The sequence below is a fragment of the Anarhichas minor genome, unplaced genomic scaffold (genome assembly GCF_050575085.1).
Source record: "Anarhichas minor isolate MPS153535 unplaced genomic scaffold, ASM5057508v1 ptg000040l, whole genome shotgun sequence".
NCBI lineage: Eukaryota > Metazoa > Chordata > Actinopteri > Perciformes > Anarhichadidae > Anarhichas > Anarhichas minor.
Genome location: NW_027466486.1, coordinates 6,841,960 through 6,861,859, shown reverse-complemented (window position 1 = coordinate 6,861,859; position 19,900 = coordinate 6,841,960). Strand labels below are relative to the sequence as shown.

At 40.3% G+C, this 19,900-nt stretch overlaps 1 protein-coding gene across 1 annotated transcript; it reads left to right on the top strand.

Moving 5' to 3' along the window:
- The first annotated feature begins 1,409 nt into the window (after positions 1 to 1,409).
- begain (brain-enriched guanylate kinase-associated) lies at positions 1,410 to 19,114 on the top strand. Its single transcript, XM_076108693.1, has 6 exons — positions 1,410 to 1,492; positions 3,233 to 3,394; positions 4,950 to 5,016; positions 12,286 to 12,393; positions 14,643 to 14,723; positions 17,576 to 19,114. Exons 1-6 carry the CDS (start codon positions 1,422 to 1,424, stop codon positions 19,112 to 19,114), a joined length of 2,028 nt encoding a protein of 675 aa, XP_075964808.1. The 5' UTR covers positions 1,410 to 1,421.
- The last annotated feature ends 786 nt before the right edge of the window (positions 19,115 to 19,900 follow it).

Below are 19,900 nucleotides of genomic sequence, written 5' to 3'. Positions count from 1 at the left end.
GTTATGTTATGTATTTTTGGTGGTAAATTGACAGTTCGGACTAACAGATGTGTTTGGCAAACATAACTGGTTTGGCTGCTGTTGCTGGGGTGAAAACTTGCCCAAATCCAACAAAGAGCACCTCAGAGCCACTCACGTTAGCCTAAACTCTGATATCATCCAGGACCTGCTTCCACACAGTGAGGAAATACTGCACAGGGGTTATAGTTGTGAATGGACCTTTTAATGTAACCTCACCCCACTATATGTTGTCAGCTAATGAAATGCTCCTTGGAAGCAATGCACGATTAGGTTACTGCAGTAAACTAGTTAGCTGGACGTGCTATTGTTTGCAGCTCACATGGGAGCAGATAAGCACAGTGTTTAATCCATTCCTTTTACTTTTTCCACTTGTGGTTTTGGTTTTGGAAAGGCTAAAACAGATACACCACCCTCCAAGCTCTTAATGCTCTTACTACAGCTCGCTACTGGCTGCTTCAACATGCGGAGAAATCTAGAGCGGGCTCTAGCAATTCTTTACTTTTAATAGATCTTATATTTTTAGATGCAATTATTTGACATTTTATGATTTGTAACACCAAAATAATAGCTAATGGGCATTGATATAAGCAAGACCCATTAAATTCACCTGCATAAAGAAATTATTATCATTCTGGCATCAAATGCTTGCTAGTGGCAGGTAATTAAGTTCTTACGGTGCAGGAGACCTGAGTTCAAGCCCTAGAACTAGAGATGATGAAGGATGTAAATCACACACATCATAACACTGATTCATTGAGGAGTAACCTCTCTGGTCAGCTGGTCAATAACTCACTATTCCATAAGGTCCTGTAGTTTATGGTGACTGCAGTCAATTGTTCCCAACAAGAGAGAAAAGTAAATGATGAAAAGGCGGCTCAACTGATGAAAATATTTTGTTGTAGTTTTCACAGTGTAACTTTGGTTGTATTTTTTGAAATGTGTGCACATACTTGAATGGATTGCAGAATTACAGGAAGAAGATCTTTGTGCATTTATCCTTCAATAGGAAGAGCAGAGTCCAGAGTTCAACTGGACGCGCAATAACTCAAAGTCTTGCATGCTATTTAAGTTTGTTTACTGAACTTATTTAATTGAGCCCCCTGCTGTGCTTCGTCATACCACACTGGCTCATTCTCTCAATGCACCCAAAAAATCTCTGTTTTTGTCTGGAGTCAACAGAACAAAATGTGCTGCTAAATCTGTGGGACTTCAAAGCTGTTTTTCTCTGCTCTCTTGCCAGGGTCATCACAGATAGCCAACTCCTATCTGCCTCCCCAGGCAAGACTTAGAGCTTTCACTGTTGGTTTGTGGTTAGAGTTCAAACTTGGCTTCAACATCCAGCCGACCAGCAGCAGCAGAGGCAACTATACACACATGAGAGCCGAGGCAGAGAGAAAAATATGAAAAAGATATACATTGGCAAAACTGCCCTCAAAACACAGAGAAATGGTTGCAAACATCAGAAAAGAAGGTAAGATGAGTCAGTCTGGGGAGTGTTTTAAACTCTAAACATCAGCCTCATTCATTCATTTTGACTAATGGAAATGGATTCTCATCGGGAGGTCGTGACCATTAAAAAGCCATTAAAAGCATAATGTTGCATCTATTCATTCCCATCATTCATCTTTCTATCTCTTGTCTCTTATATCTTTATGTCTTGTATTAGCTGACATCTACATCCAAGTTGACACTCTACTGCACTTAAACAACAACAGTGTAATACATCTGGACACAAATCCATTGTAGTAACACCCTAAAGAAATAATCAATGGCTGTGCAGTCAGACTTAATTAAACTGGCATTACATAGTGATAAGAGCCCAGGGCTCGCATGTTAGCTGCTTATAATAACTCTCTGGCTCTTTGCCATGTGATTTCACAACATCACTTGCAGGTGTTAGAGAGCGGAGACGTTGTAAAGACTTTTTACACCTGAGCCTGTTGGATATATAAACTCTTCAATGACTCGTCAAACATTTATAAAGGCACAATTCCACATTTTGGGAAATGTGCTTTCTTTGCAAGAGAGAGATTTGAAGACAAATATTCCTAGCAAACACATGATGAAAGTGGTATCAGTCACTACACTCCACTTTCACAAAGAAATTTGCATATTTTTCAAATCATTTTTCTATTCCTTTTAAAGTTTGGTGAATTGTTGTGCTTTTTTTGCACACCACTGGATGATTATTTACTATTCCAATGTCAGGGTTTACGTTAATGTGCTTATTTTTGCTTGGCTACTTATATTCAGACTTCTTAACGCTTGATGAAGACTTGATTTGTGGAGATCTTCAACCAACCCAGATATTAAAGGTAGTCCATCCCTCGTATTGACACAACACAGTCTATAAGTCTTTCTGTGGACACCATATTCTCCTTCTTTACTGCCGGCTTCCTAATTGAGGCTCTGGGCCGAGGTGGACTTGGAGGTGCACTTATTGCGCCTGCTGGTTGGCAGCGCTGAGCCATAAAACTTCTCCGTGAGCCAAGTATCCATCAGTCTGGCAAAATGCTAAATCCCCCAGCGCTCACACAGCCACTGCTCCTCATCTCTAGCCTTCCAACATCCCCATCCATTCCCTCAGTGAGTCCCAGTCTGTGTGTTTTCATCCCCCACGCTCAAACCTGCATCAAATGAATGAAAATATTGCTCCCTGACTGGTATGTTGTTGCTGTTGATGAGGGTGGTGCTGTTGAATCAGTGCTATTGTGGTCTCTCACTCACTTTCTCTAATGCTCTTTCTGTCTCTTTCATCCTCTTTTAAAGCTCACTCGCACACACAACCATGGTCCATTCGATATTCTCTTCTTCTATGAATCACCCATGGTCTGTGTCTGGGGGCAAACAATCTTTTCATATTCTTTCAGAGGTTCAATAGTTGTGTAATGGAATTCACCAGCACAGCTATGGGAGCTCCTTTCCCAGCTTTGCTCCCTCCCTGTGAATGGAAAATGATTAGTGTTCCTTCTCCATCCATCTCCTCCTCCCCATTAGACTCAATGCTTTACCCCTATCTGGGACGTCTCTCGCTTCAAACTGGATTACACTCCAGCTGCACTTCATCCCGATACCTCCCTCTCACACAAACACATATACTCTTTACTTTATAGTCTATGGCTTTCCTCTCTGTCTGTGTGTTTTTTCTCCGCAATAACAGTAGTTTTGTGACTGTGTCCTCCTGTTTTTTCTCTCTCTGCTGCACGTTCAGCTCTTTCCACGACCACAAGGATGACCTCCGTAAGCGACTGTCGTACACAACCCACAAACTAGAGATGGTGGAGACGGAGTTTGATTCTACTCGGCAGTACCTCGAGACAGAGCTGCGACGGGCCCAGGAGGAACTGGAGAAATTTACAGAGAAACTACGCAGGTGTGTGAGCACATGTGCATGACTCTGGGGGCAGCTTGCCTTCTTATGTAATGCAGAACTGCAACTTCTCCATCAGGAAGAAACCCAGCAAAGTTGTGTTGCGTCGAAGAGGAAATTAGGTGATAGATGAAGAGGGTTTTCACATGCTGTAGCATGTCATTAAAGGTCATGACAGTGTTACTCAGCCCATTTGCAACCCAGTATCCTAAATAATTAAGTCTATATTGGTAGAGTGCACACCTCCACCTAATGCTGACATTCAGTGCAGGAAGTAGCGTGCACCTTGGAGGGCATCTGACTTTCGTGCAGCAGACCAGAGTTCATACAGACCTGAAATTAACTTTGGCCTTTTTATTAACTGTAACCCAGATTGTGTTCTCTCAGAAAAGTCGCTCCCCCTCTGTGTGTGTTGTTATCTGAGCTTCTCCTTGCTTTGCTGACGGCCGTGTATGCTTTTACTGAATGTTCGTGCATGTGAGCGTGACCCACTGGTCAGCTCACTGCCGCTGCTCTGCACTGCTCTCATACAGTGGTTACAGCTGATAATGCCGTCGCGGAAGGGTAGCACCCAGCCTGCAGTTCTCCATCAGGTAAACACTGTTAGTTCTGTCAGCCCCTTTTACACTGTTAGCTAAAATGGTGCTAAAGCTGTTGACAGTCATTGAGAGGCAATCGCAATGCTCCCAATATCGGATCTTGCACCTTTAAACTCGTCCCTGAAGCTTGAAAAGCAGACGCCCAACCCTCTTGTCCTAATTTTAAATATCTGAATGATAGGCAGAGCTTGTTGAAGACAAAGAGTGGTGCATGACAAACTCAGGTCTTATGCTCGCCAGTAATCAGTGAACCATTTTCTTCCAGTGCCACTCTTTCATTTTCATTTACGTTACCTCTGTGCGAGCTTGAATCTCTTTCAGGTCTTTGTTTTATTATTTGTCTGTGCTTATTGTCTCCACTGCCCACTCTCCATGTCTGTCTGGTTAATGGAGCCATAAATGCTGGTTTATCAACACTCTCTCAGGCCTGCTAGCTAATTTGAAAATATGATACTGAACTGAGAGGTGACATGATAAAAACGTTGGGAACAAGTTAACAAATAGAGTAGACTTCCTGTTCCATTAAGCTCACTAATGGGCTGGACATCTACCAAAAAGCAATAGTGACGAGAGAATTAATAGGAGAAATACAAGAGACAAATAAACATGTTAGTCTTCAGCTGTAGAGTTAATAGAGTCTGCTTATGTGTGTTTACTGACATCCAATCCTACAATATGAATATTTCTTAGTATTTTATGCTGTGTTCCTTAAACATATGGCTCAGTAGATTTTATCCTGAGTGATCTCCAAATCTGAGACAGTTTTTAAAATATCCTGCAAAGCCCCTCCGAGATTCTCTGTCAGCACCCTGATGTATTAATTTACTTATTTCTCTGTCTAAAATGATGTGGAGATTACAGGTGCTTATTCAACGATGAACAGTAAAATACTCTGTAGTTTTCATGTGTTGTGGTTTGTATTCAAATCAGGCCATAACGATTATTATCTGTTCTTTTAGGATCCAGAGTAGCTATGCAGCTCTTCAGAGGATCAACCAGGATTTGGAGGACAAGATGCACAGGACGGTAAGACACTAATCCTGAGGTGATTGATATTACCAGATGTTTCTTTTTTTTCCTGAAACATCCAGGAACCGTGGAGACTTTTAAGACATGCTATACTATGACATTTGAGTATGAAATTGCATATGACATACAACTATGACAATCTTTTGACATCCTATTCCATGACATTATTCATGACATTTTCATGGCATACTATTACTACACATTTTTTGGATATATTATTTTTTTTACGTTTTATGGCAGATTACACTATCACTTCTTGAATACATTTTTATGATATACTACAACATGGAGTGTCAATTTACAGAGCTTATATATGATTGAGAGGCTGCAGAGAACAAGTGCGTACATAAAACAAAATATCTTTTCCATCTCACTTCCTCATTATTAAACTGCAAAGATGTCCACTGACATCATTAGCTTTCCCTAACAGCACTAGCATTGATGATGTCAGAACGTATTTCCTGCGACACCATGCAACCAGACAGATTGCGGGCCGCACTTTGAGAAACTATGGTGTAATGTAGCGTAATCTGCACCCTCATACTCAAACATAAATCAATGATTTCATCAATAAGTGTTTGGAACCATGATGAGAAGCCTTGGCCTCTATTGAAAGTGAATATATATAGAAAAGTGCCAGACTGGAGTTTAAAGACAAGAGAAACAAAGTATTTTAAAGTACACAAGCTTCAGATCCGCAAATAAAGTGATCATAATAAATTACATAATGATAAACTTAGTCTTACTCAATCAGATAATGCAAGAGTGATGGCATGATTTGCTCTCTTTGCTCTCTCTGGTCTAAGAATGACAACGACTATACTATAATCGATTTGAACTGTTTAGCAGAAGAACCGCTCTCATTTGTCTCAAAGCAATTACATGATCAAAGATAGGGAGCGCAATCAATGTCCAAAGTAATTGGTCTTACCTGCCATGCAACCCCTGTTAGAAAACTATTATAGCTAACTGCTGTTCTGGTCACCTCAGCAGCAGCACATCTCCTCCCACAGCCTCTGCTTTAGTATTTACCAGCCAGTATCAGAGCAAAATATGAGTCGGCTTAACGGGGTGGTCCAATCCTTACGATTTACAGTATCATGATTAAAGTGGATCGTAATCTCATCAGAAGTTTGATCCATAGATTACACTAATGTAAGAGGACTGCGTGAAGTTGTCGGTGAACCAGCAGCAAGTTGCTAGAATATTGATGGCAAAGCTGATATGAAAGAGCATCCGCTGATTTTCATGGTGCATTCTACTTTACCTACTTCACTTCTACTTATTCTACTTTAGGATATGCATGCTTATTCACTTTGATGCTAAGAATTAGATTAGAAGATTGATTTCACTCACATGTTTGTAGAAATGTATTTGTATTTGCAATTATTGAGTCTGAGCCAGGAGATGACTAGCTTAGCTTAGCATGAAGACTGGACGCACATCTACTGTACATCCACATTTAGTTGCTATACACATGCGCATGTTCACAATCCATAGATATTACTGGAAAAAAAGGTATAGGTATGCGTCCCATAGGTAATTGATGAATGTATTACTTGAGATTTTATTACTACAAGACACCACTATGAGTAATTTGTCATTTGGGTGAACTGACCCTTTAACGTGAGAATTATGCTATTGTGAACAGCTATATTTTGACTTGCAGTAAATCATGGAGATTTTGCTGGATGAATTTCTCTGTCTACTCATGCATGGTGGTGGATCAGTGAGGCGTGAAAATTGTAATAAATCAATCAAGACATGAAATATAGTTCTGTATGTTCAGAAGACAGCCATTCAGAACAACATTTGTCTCGCAGTATTTGCAGTCCTAATTATTTGTGATGCTCCAAAGTAATCCGTCTTGCTTTGTCATATCATGAATACACTGAAAGCCTAAAATGGATCACACATCATCGTATTCTGGTCATGTGAAAATCATTATGGAAACTATTGGCATTTAAAAGGATTGTCTGTCTAACAGGCAGGAGACAGTATGTGATTTGTTTCCTTCTTTTAGGCAGAGCTCATTGGGATTTGCCATTTCTTTTGACGTCATGTCATGCAATGGCATTTCAAGGGGGAAATATGTTCCTTTGTAGAAGACAGTCCAGGAAGGCAGGCGGTGACAAAAGCAGCTCAAATCAAATTAGACACGTAATTAGTTCTGAAAGGCCCGAAACTTACAAGGTCAACTGACAAACAGCGAAGAATAAAACTATTTCATGAAGAGCAAAGCAAGTGATTAGCACCTGAAAGCACTGACAGATGCACATTGTGATGACATTGGAGTAACTGTCTACGTTTTGATCTCCAGATAAACAGTGCTGCAGATGAAGCTGTTTGTAAAGATGAAGTGATACCAAAAAAACACTGCTGAAATATAACTCTGGCAATGTCAGTGACTGATTAGTTATAGCTTGGTGCCCGTGAGACTGTTTCGTAAGAGAGCAAATTCATCTTGGAGCCTCTTCTGAAGTAGTGATGGTGCAAGCAGGAAAGACATATTTGCATATAATGTTTAGTCAGGTAGTCTTTTTGTCTGTGTTGCCCAAAATATACAATTCAGACTGCATTAGAATAGATGCAATTTTAAAGATTCAGACTGTAATAAACTACAAGTAATGAAGCTATAATTACTACTCATACTTCTAATTATGTAATAGATTATTCTACATGATATGGGTTATTTTATTATAGTTTCTCTTGTTGTTTACGTAATTCTTTTAAAAGATGTTGGACTGTAGTGATTCATGAGCTGTCATGAGCGGTGCTGGCGCTGCTGCCAGGAAATTAAAGTCTCACTCAATGACTGACCTCCTAATAAGGGTAATGTCCACTTCAACATGTGTCAATACTAAACACAATCCTGCTGTAAATCACTTATAAACATTCAGGAAGTATTGTTAATATTCTAATATATTATATTTAAAAAATCAGGAGACACAGTGCTCGATCATCTTAGAGATCCCTCTTAAAGCAGGAAACAGAAGCAACAACAACATCAAGAAGTCAGCATTAAAAAACATTCAAACTCATAACCAGTGGTGGAAACTAACTAAGTACATTTATTCAAGTAATTTACTTAAGTGCAATTTTGAGGTACTTGTTCTTTATACTTCTATTCCATTGCATTTCAGGGGTGAATATTGTACTTTTTACTCTGCGATTATTTGATAACTTGCATTACTTTGCAGCTTTAGATTAATAATGCAAAATACAATTAACAAATAAACTATTATGTACCCATATACGCATAGGCAAATAGATCCATAAACACTTATAACAGCATTTGTAGACTAAATAAATAGTGTATCAAGTGAGAGTTTGAGTAATAGAATAATCAATAATGAAAATTGATTGTTAGTTGCTATTCAAAGCATCTCCGTAAGTGGCAGCATGGTTAACCTCTGTTCTCGGTATATGCAGTACATTTCTATCCAGATGTATTAATCTATCGCCTGTCAAAATCTGAACTATTTATATTCATTTATGAAACACAGAGGCTCACTCTAATCTCTGGGGCCTCTAATCAGTTATTTCTTGTCCAAGCCTATATGAAAGAACATGAAGATGATCAATGATATTTGATTCAGAATCGATGCATTTTAGCTGCTTAGTTTATCAGGCATGAAAACATCAGACTAGTGATTGTTTGTGCCGCTGACATCTAAATCGAAATCAGCAAAGATGAAACTTAAAAATTGTGCAAACTATCGGGACTAATTAAATAACTTGTTGGTCCCATACATTTACCAAAGATTGTATTCTTGTCTGACATAACATTTAGAGATATTGCAGTGACTGTAGAGATGGAGGGATCATTTTGCTTATGAGAAAGGTGTATTGAGTTGTTAAAGACAACACAACTCAAAGCATATTGTTTTGCTTTATTCTTCCAGACACGTTCTCTGCTGCCTCCAGGGTGGCCACTGAGGTCTTGACTGACTTTCTCTTGGTTTCTTTAAATTTACTCACAATATTTAGAATCTGTTTTATTCAGGAAAATTGTTATCAGCACTTAAAAATCATCTTGGTTAGAAAATGTGATTTGTTTAAAGTAAATAAGTTTAAAGCAAGATTGTATTTAACTGGAGTGGAGTTTTCTGCTCTCCTCCATAAACCGCAGTCTTCAGTAATTGCATCTCATGGGATTCAGGCTTCATTTGTTGTCCAGTGAAACGGCCGAATCTCCAGCAGAATACTTAAATCAAATTGGGAGTGTCTCAGAAAAGACATATTTTTCCCTTTTTATACACTGTGCTCCCAATTCAACAAATCCTTTGAATTAATAATAACAGATCGGCATCCCTCCACCTCCACTGGGTCAATCTCCGTAAAATAAGATAGTCAAAATTTGCATATTAATTTTCCTTGATGCGGTTCTGTTATATGTGTGGCAGCAACTGATAAGAACGTCTTGGTGACAGCCTGTGTATCCAACACAGTGTGACTAGAGGAGATAGAAAAACTCAGTGTGCACAGCTGTGATTCTTCCGCTGGTCATGACACTGTAATTACAATTTCACTTCCTCCCTCTCTCCAAAGTACAGTACAAGACCATGTTCATCATATTAGGGCTATTAAGATTGTTCTATGTTTCATTTTTTTATCTATAAGACTCTGTTTCCAATTTTGCCTTTAAACGTGTGTAAGTGAAGTATCAGTTTGTAAGAAGATCCGAGCGATTACTGGATATATGAAAGCTTTCAAAGTCAGCAGCTACAGTGAGGAAAAAGGTTTCTTCTGGCTTCAAAGTGGCAAATTATTTTTGAAAATACGCAACACGGTTTTCAAACTTTTTTGACCTTCTAGGGTCAATTTTACTGTCAGTACATTATACATTACTCTTTGTTCTAGAGGGATTTTAGAGATAAGAAGAAACAGATATTAAAGCTGAACCTGCTTGATGTTTTTTGGGGGATTAATAAGCGTTTTTTGCCTTTTACTAATATAAAAGCTGCTCTATTAAATATTTTTACATTACCAACTTATCCCCTCACAAACCTTTTTGTCTGCGAACCATGGCCTCCAAGAAAAAAAGTAGTTTTGGATTTTTTTTGGATGAACATTGTTAGTTAAGATAATTTCTGAGATCTTGGAGGGTGGGCCAAGAAACAACCACAGATTTTTTTAAAGCGACATTAAATTAATATCTTTACATTAACAATGGATCAAATGACGATGTGTAATGTAAAAAGACGTGCTTCATGAACTCACAGAGAATTATGACACAACTTTGCCTCAGCACTACAGAGCAGGTGTCTTTTAGCTCCTTGCTTTGTTTTTACAGCCCGCAACGTTAATTTGTTGATTCAATCTCATCAGCGTCGTTTGTAAATGCAGCAAACAGCTGTTTGGTGAGCATAGTGGAGCATTTAGCAGCTCAAGAGACAGATGCTTCACACAGAATTTAGTGGAAACTAAACCACACTAAAATAAGATTGAATATTGGACTTGCATTCACCAGGTGGACATAAACAAGACTCCAAATGAATGATAACGCCTGCCGGAGGTGTACATAGTTAACTATTTGCTAACAAATGAGCTATACCAATTCAATAAGATGATAATATGTGAAATTGTTTTAACACCTTGCCCCCATGTGGCCAAAAGAATACGTAATACAGTTTTAACTAAGATTTTTATTCAGGTCCTTTAATTGTATTGCAGTATTTGTACATTGTGGTATTTTTACTTTTACTCAAAAAAGGAGCAGAATATCTCTTAAAACGACTTGTTACACTATTCTGTTGGAACCAGAAGATCTATTGCGTCACTCTTGTATTTACGGCAATATATTACATTACAAAACTGTTATGTATAATAACATCTGAGTGAGAAATTGTCTTTGATCCAATAAAACATAATTTTAACAAAGACAGAACAGGGAGCAATTAGATATCTGAGCTTTAAAGTGCTCCGATGTGGTCACCCGCACAATCAGCATCAGAAAATGTGAAAAGAAGTCTGTTAGGATTGTGAAAATCCTAACAGAATTTAAATATCAATGCTGGCCTATTGCTTAAACTGACATTAATTGCCACCTATTAAATTGGCTCTGCACCCCTGTATATCAAAACAATCACCGCCAGAGAGATTAAAAGACAGAAGGGTAGGAGGCCAAACGAGTGTTTAGAGCTGTATCATTTGTCAGCCGGCGCTGTGTGGCAGCTTTCACAATTATTTGTGTGTGTGTGTGTGTGTCTGTGTGAGTGTGTGTGTGTGTGACAGAGAGAGAATAAAAAAGAAAATTGTTTTTTTTAGCCAACAAAACCCACTACTGGCTCCGAGAAGCTGCAATGTCAACCGCAGCTTACCATGTAAAGATGTGGTACAGAACAATTAACAAACTGATGACAACCTCTGAACTTAAGTCACAGTGTAATTGAAATCAAAAGGGTTCATCCCTCTGGGAACATGCATGTGCTCAGTAGATTTGAGAGTCTATTAAGATATTGTGCTTGCAAAGGACTTTGAACTGAGGATGATGCTAGAGGAAAGCTCATAGTGTGTAGAAAACGGAAATGGTTCATCCTCTATGAGCAAGACCATGTTACTCGATCAACTGTTAATTTCATGTGTATAAATAGGACTTTTAGGCAGATGAGGCTAGATGAGGTCTGGGCCACCAGAATCATATTAGGAATAATCCTCAGGGCACCATGAATGTCTGTGCCAAATGTGCAGTGCAGGACAATGTGGCAGTGACAGTTGTTGAGATTAAAGTGGGCAGACAGAAAGACGAGATGACATCGCCATCATTAGACTCCACTGTCACTGGGGCTGAAATGTCACTCCAGCGCAGTCATTTTGCATTTCTTTGACAGTAATGAAATTGGAACGAGTGTTTCATTTGTCTTTCTCACTCTCTCCCTCTTTGTTTTCCTCTCTCCTTCTTCTCTCCCCCTCTATTTGTCTACCTCCCAGAGTAATTGATATGATATGAGCGCTGGCAAGTGTAATCTTCTCTTAATTAAGACCTGCAGCTGGCGCCGTCTTCAGACTGATAGTGATTTACGGCTCCCTTCCTCTCATTTTTCTTCCCCTCTTCTATCATCTTATTTTTCTTCCGTTGCTCCTCCAACTTTAGCTTCCTCATCTTTCTCTCGTTATCTCAACTCTTTGGTCCAACCTTTTGCTTCCTGCCCCCCCACCCCACTCATCATCTCAACCTTTAACATCCTTTTTTTGTTTTGGCTTTATCTTGCTTTGTTTTTCAATTTCTCTTCTCCCTTGTCAATTCTCTCTTTTACACTGCAGTCCCAGCACCATGAAGAGGAAAAGAGAGCCCTCAGCCGGGAAATCATCCTCCTCAACAACCACCTCATGGATGCGAAGATCACAACCAATAAACTCAGAGAGGACAACGTGAGTACCCAGAGCTGCATCATGCAATATGAGCTCCAACTGACATCTCTGTCAGCATTGTGCTCACTTGTACAAAATGTGAACTTTTTTTGTCTGATGAAAGTTCAGTTGAAGTCACGCCCAAATCATATTCCACCTTCAGGCCCACGAATTAAGCAGTAGTATATGGGGCATTAAGGGCCACAGAGATTTGCTGTACTTGCCTGGTCAGTAATCCGGCATTCTTAGCACCTCTTCAACTCTGACAACTCTTCAAAAAGCTGACGGAAACTTTCTCTTGTCACATTTCCAGCTTTCTCTGAGAACTCACTGTTGCTTTAAGTCTCATATTCACAACATTTTTGCAAACATTCTGGATATTTGTGCTTCAAGGTGCCACAGCAGATAGAGGAATTAACTCTAAGCCACTGGGTGTTTTATAGTGATTATACTGACATCAATGGGCATCCTCAGGGCTGCTAGAATTTGGAGCCGGGGCTGCAGGGATCTGAGCTCAGGGGCATGTGGCAATCTGGTGCCTCACTTTCTGTGAAGTGATTTAACTGGGTTTTCTTATTGGGGGCTCCAGGTCAGGTTAGATTTTCTCTCTTGTGGCAGATTTTAGCACTTCTGCGATATAGAGTATTTTGACGATCCTCCCAGATCGGGCCAGGCTGATTGGAGTCAAGGTTCATTTAGAGTGGGAGGATAATTTGTTCCATAAGAACCAGCAGCAGGGCAGGCCTTTCCTCCAGAGAGCAAGCTTTAAATGTACTTATAACATGGGCTAAACTAAAGGAAAAGACCATAAATAGATGCAAAATGGCATAAAGAACATGCAAAAATGACTACAAAGAGACATTATAACTACAACACAAAACAACTACAAAGAGATACCAAACATCTGCAGCCTTGCCGTTCGTAGTCGTTTTGTATCTCTTTCAGTCTGGGTCTAGCTACCTTGTTTTAGGGACAGTCCCATAATTCGTCCATGCTTGTTAAAGGCAATCTGACCGCACGAACAAAGCCACAAGAAACTTTCATTGCTCTATTCACATAGTCATCTAAAATATATACCATGACCTCATCTCAAGACCTCCCAGAAACTGTCTCCACAGCAGCTGGTGGCTGACATTCCTAGCAAAACACACAACTCATGTTAACGAAGACATCACCGCGGTCCCAACGGTTTATTTGACACGTCCACAGAAACTACCGGGAGCCCAAATGTCGCCTGGCGACAAAAAGAAAAGAAATAGTGATTCAAAAAGCAGTCAGTGTTAACTGGTGAGGGAGTTGAAACTGTCAAAGAGAGGGCTCTGATGTTATGGGAAGCATTGACAGGGCTGTGTAGTGATAGAGGCACAGGGAGGCTACAGTGCAGCAAGAACTGACCTTTATAAAAGGATGGATTTCACAGAGGAGGGAGAGGAAAAGAAAGTGAACTAAACCAGATAACCACCAACACAAGCACATGTATTCAGAAAATGCAGGAAACAGTTCAACTGAGCAACTGCTGTGCAATGGATCACCCTCGCTTTGCTCTTTTTAAGCAAAAATCATCCGTTAAAGAAAGCACAGAGATAGAGAAAAAAAGAATACAGCTTAGCTTCTTCCATAGGTTGGAATGTGCAGATATGTGAATACATAATAAAATGAGCAAAGACTGTCCTGGGCAGACATATTATACATGAAAAAGGTTAGTGGTGTTATTAAGATCCTGCAATCACATGATGTGAAACCTAGTGAAATAATACGGCCACGGTGATAAATAGGAGCTAACTAATTAAACTCTACCAGCTTCAATTGAAGAATGTGTTCCTTTTATTTGACAGTTCACTAAATCAATTAATTGCCTAATGCAGTAGGCTACTTATCCCAATTTTCCAATGGAATACAAATACACTGTGTGCTTAATATTGTATGCTATACTATACATTTCTTATTATTGAAAAATCCAGTCATGCCAGGCATTTTGTTTTTGTTTATTCGTTTTTAAATATAAATATGTATACACATATATACAGTATATACTTATTTTTTGATTTGTTGTTGCTATAGTACCACGGTAACAATACATTACTCTGTCCTGAAATGATTTCCTCCGAAAGGCTCCCATAATTACAGAATAATTCAACCACAATTAGAAGGCTGTATTGTAAAGTGAAAACACAATCCCTGTTGGTCAAAAGCTTACTTGCACCACTCTGGCTGCCAAAGTTAACAAGAATGAATTTAGTGACAGGGGATAATCTTTCTGCCTCCTACAGGACCTGTACAGAAAAGACTGCAACCTGGCAGCCCAGCTGCTGCAGTGCAAGTCTCACTACAGAGCACACAAGTTGTCTGAGGTGAGCTCCCCAACACTGCTACAACTGCATCGATGAGTAAATTCAATTCTGTGCTGCAATATAAAAAACAATGTTTGCAAACCTTTGGACGTAAAAGTATGTTAAAACCATTTAAAGAAATTACTTGAATTGATTTCCTGGATTTACCAAATTAGACTAGACACACCTCCACAATAGCAGAAGGCTGAAAACAGTCCAGAATAAGCAGCTTGATTAGGGCTGTATAGCAATCAGGACACTGAGGTCAAATCCTCTGTATTCATTACTGGAATTCATCAGATTGATGGGTAAAACTACATCATCCATAATTGAACAGTATGTACAGTTTAGCTGTATACAATTAGTGTGCTAATGAACTATTCTTGGTGCATTATTTCTGTAATGTTCTCGATGTTGTGTAAGTGTATACCTTTAAGCCTTGGTGAGTGGTTTTCACAATAAGACTGAAGCGCAGTGCTCATGGCCTCTTCAGTATCGGACTGATGAAGGTCTGCTGTCTGAAGTGCCGTCTGTCTGCACCCCGGCTCTGCATAATGAATGAATAAATGAAAGCCCGGCCTGAGGTGACACCTGATGCACAAAAGAATAAAAGCTGATAATTACTCTATACAAATACATTGACTATTTAGATAATTATATATTCATAAGTTCTCATTTATTATTTTATATAAGAAATGGGACAATTCACCTTCAAAAACCTCTAAAAAGATAATGTTTTCCATTTTTCTTATACTTCTGATTCTACTTTAATAAACACAGTGATGGACACGAAAGCAGGCTGGAGGTTAATTGTACTAGTAGCTTATAAGAAGTCTATATAACTTTAGAAGAGCAGCAGCCACTGCGGCAATAAGTGACAATTATGGGATGAACTAAAAACATATTGTAGCACAAGAACAAAACTGTAAAAAATTAGCAAACTGACTCAGGCATGTCTGTTATACAGCAATATCTGTCTTAAGATTGCCAACATAAGCTATTGGTCATACAAGGCCAAGTAAAAATGTTGCAGCGCAAACCCTGAAATAAATAATACTTTACTATAATACTATGGCCAACTAGTTCTACCCTACAATACACAAACAATGCTGCTTCTCCATGTCTTCTATAGATCATCTACATGTGAGGGTGTTTACACACTGACTGGGACATGTAGCTGTAGCATTATAACCATCTTGTGCATATTTAAGACCCTTTTATAGGCTTTTTGGTTGTAAAACAAATCACCTGGAAACATTAAAATGTTACTTTTTAAACTACTCTTGTAGTTTTGGCTATAGCATTAGCTTGTGCCAGCTAGCTACCCCTCATAAAATCTGCTATTGATTGTTATCTTTTCAACTGATAAAAATCAGCAAATGAAGGCTGGAAATGAGCTCCGCTTTTGTTAACTTCTATGTGAAATCGAAGACCCATTTTTAAAAGATTACTACAAACTTGGGTTCGTAATTTGCCATTGTTATTATTGTACACTGCACATGTGCTGTGTAAGAACAGTTAACGGGCAGTGGTGGTAATTAAGGGGGCAGAGGCTCAGCGAAAAGCCAATTGAAGATCTCTTTTAATAATCTCACTTTTAATAAAATAATTTGGTTATAAAACAAGGAAATGTAAAACCTACTCCATTGGTAGAGTATTTTATAGAAATGGCCTTTAAAGAGTGAATTGCTAGAATGACTAAAATAATAAGTGCCAGTTCCATCACCATCACTTATTTTCATAAATGGAACAAGACCTGCATGCCGTCACGTGGATTAACACTGTGTGGCTGTTAATTAAGATTTGCCTCAGATAGCAGCTAATGCTGAGCTAGCTCACTTGGAGCCCCCCCCCCCCCCCCCCCACACAGCCTCACCTACTTTCCATCTCCATTCCCTCTGGGAATGGCAGTGGCTGCTAAAAAATAGCTCAGACTTAAAAGATGCAAGTTATTTTATGCCGAGGCAAGTTTCTATTTCTTAACAAAGCCAAGTCAGTATTTTATCTTCTTTTTTTTTTCTATTCCCAGCTGGAGACCTGGAGCACTAGTTTAATTTGAATCTAAGCCGTTCCCTGTGGAAATGATACGTGTTTGATGGTAGACAGAAGAAAGAGGGCAAGAGAGAGAGAAGGAATAAGGGCCTCTTGGTAAATGAAGGTATTGGAGCGAGAGGAGAAAGATGAAAGGATAAAGAAAGGGATGAGAAAAGAGAGAACTCAGTGTGGCAGGAACAGTTCCTACTGATCCTGACCAGCATTAATAGGCACAAAGAAACCAGTCCGTAATTGACAGGAACACTTTTCTCAAACATTAGCCAATCCTACAGATAATGTGTCTGTCTGTGTGTGTGCGAGAGTGAGACAAGAGAGGAAGAGAGAGAGAGACAGAGAAACAGATGGAAGAGAGAACAACAGATAATTATTTGGAGAGACAAAAATGTTGTCCAAAAAATATTTCAATCATTTTCCCATTACAATTTTTTTATGGAATGACAAAAGCTAAGTTGTGTTCAGCAATTTTCTGACAAGTTCATTAGAGGGGCCAAGTAGTGCAATTCCTCTGAGGTACACAAACTGGTGTGGACTGTGTGAGCTTTGCGAGAATAAATGACTTTCTAAACCAGAACTATGGATTAAAGTCCTCCAGGAATGACTCTAAAAATACCTTCTGTGCAGACGCAGAAAGGATGTTTAAGGAAGAGAGTCAAGTTGATTCTATAAATAATTAAGGATAAGCTGTTGAGAAATTCTTCCCTTTTTTGGTTAAATTTAAAGACTGGCTCAGTAGCTGTCACAAAAACATCTGCATATATTTGTGTTTTTATGTCCCAGCTTCATGGAGCTTCTTTTGTCTCTTTCTATGTCTGTTGTAGATGCCGCTGGATTTCCAGGAACGCATCAGTTCCCACATGGAGAAACACAATCGGGGTAGCGGAGCCACCACAGCAATGTGCCACTCAAAATACTCTGATGCTGTGCCCACAGACATAATTGCCAAGGTCCTGGCGAAGCCTGAACCTGGAAGCAGTTGCCCTGTAACACGCTCACCCAGCCCGCAGCCACAGGATGGAGGCTTTCTTACAGTAACAGGAAGCACTGATCAGCTGAACCGTCGCCTTTCATATAAAACATCTGACCTGTACTGCAGCGATACAGCGCTCTACTGTCCTGAACGATCACAAGATAAAGAGCGCAGGCAGAGCATTGACCTCCACGGCACCGCTTTGCACCAACTGCACGCCCAGAACTCCACTGACAGCAACCCAGATGAAGAGGCCTACCAATCTGGAAGTTTCTCCCACCATGAGCCTCCATCCTCCTTCCACCATGATGACTTTGGCACTGGTAGCCTCCCTGCCTCTAGTTCCTACTCTAGCTTCAGCCTCGCATCCGATGAGAAGGGAGGAGTTGGTGGCGGTTGTGGGCGCACTGCCAGCAGCACCTTATCCTCTTCCCACCAGGGTCTCTATATGGACTGGAGAGACGGTGGCAGTGCGGACTATGAGCGCAAAAGCATGTCCTCTTACGATAAAGATATTCCAAGCTTCCCCAAGTCTCTCAGCATCCAGCATATGGTGACCCCCAGGAGCCCGCAGAAGGGCAATTCAGCAGCGTACACGAGGACTGCTTCATGCTTCAGTGAACCATACCATTCCAGCACCCCTCGCCTGGCCTCCTCCCACAGCATGGGGTCCACAATTGGACTGGGCCAGGCTCGTGGAGGAGCTCTGGACAGCCGTGGTGACATCCAGGTCCCTGAGGACGACCTAAGCAACCGCTGGAGACAGCTCAGTGTAGAAGACATCAACGCGTTCTCCTCTTCCTACCGTGACATCACAGGGCGTGTCTCTCCGTACAGTTTCTCTGAGCGCCAATTTGCCGTGGGCCCTTCTAGTAAGGTCAAGGGCTCTCTCTACAGCAGCTTCCAAGAAGGAGATGACGTCTTCCGCAGCCGTGTGCTGGACCAGTGTTTTGCTGTGGCTCCCCCGTCACCCAGCCGCAGTCAGAAACATATGGAGCATCGGAAGCAGGAGAAAACATCCGTGCTGTATAGAGCCAAGGAGGACAGTCAGGACTCCGAGTGCAGTTTGTTCCTCTCAGGGAGCTCTAAAGAGAAGGAGGCTGGCGGAGAAGCAATGGCAGCAAGCAATGCCAAGAAGGACTACGTAAATCTGAGTGCAGACAGCTCCGCTGAGTCCTTACACCAAAGCTCCCTCGAAGCCTCAAGTCTTCAACACTACCCCAGCCCCAGGCCGAGTGTTCGGCCTCGCCCGAGCTCCAGCTCCGCTCTCAGTGTTGGCCCCGCACTCCCAAAGAAGTCCTCTCCAAGATACCAAAAATTTGGCAGCACGGGATTGACAAGGAAGGACAGTTTGACCAAGGCACAGCTATACGGTACACTGCTGAACTGAGCAGAGAGAGAGAGAGCCTTTCATTTTATGCATGAAGATGATGAACTTACTGTACTGTTCTGTACCGTATGTCTCAAAAGATCACTGCACCAAACACATACGGGGTGTGATTGGGTATTATGTTGTTGTTTTATGTATCTTTTAGCCAAGGCACGTTTCATGCAGTCTGCAACACGTTTTCTATTGTGTGTCATGATACGGTGTTGCTACCTGAGACCAGCTATTCACTATGTTTTCGTTCGATGATTATTAGAGCCAGCGGGAACAGGGGAAGAACTACAATGCAGACCGAGCTACATGAACATACTGTGCAATTTGCTCTCTTTTTTTTAGTGTTAATAACTGTTAGTAAAACCAGCAAAAGACCATTAATTCTGCTCTAATATACACCGTATAGATAATGGACTAGAGCGTGTGCATTGGGGTGTGCATTCATCACACATTTTTGAGATTACGTTTAGTGGATCCTGCTGACTGCAAGCTGTTTTATTTAAGATTTATTCATTCTCTGTTATGTCTTAAACAATATGCATGCTGTATAATGCAGAAATAAGGTGGAAAAACTCATTTCCAGCTGAATTATTTATCATAGCGACATTATCTGTAATCGCCACTAACTAAAAAGGATGTTTTATTTCCACTTCCAAATTGGCTAGACAAGCGATTGTATTTGATGTAAAAGCTGTGTAACATTTCCTTCCTGATGCTAGATTTCTCACTTGTGTATTGGAAACTTCAAATCCCTATATATAAATATGAATAAATAAAATTACAATACGTTGCCAG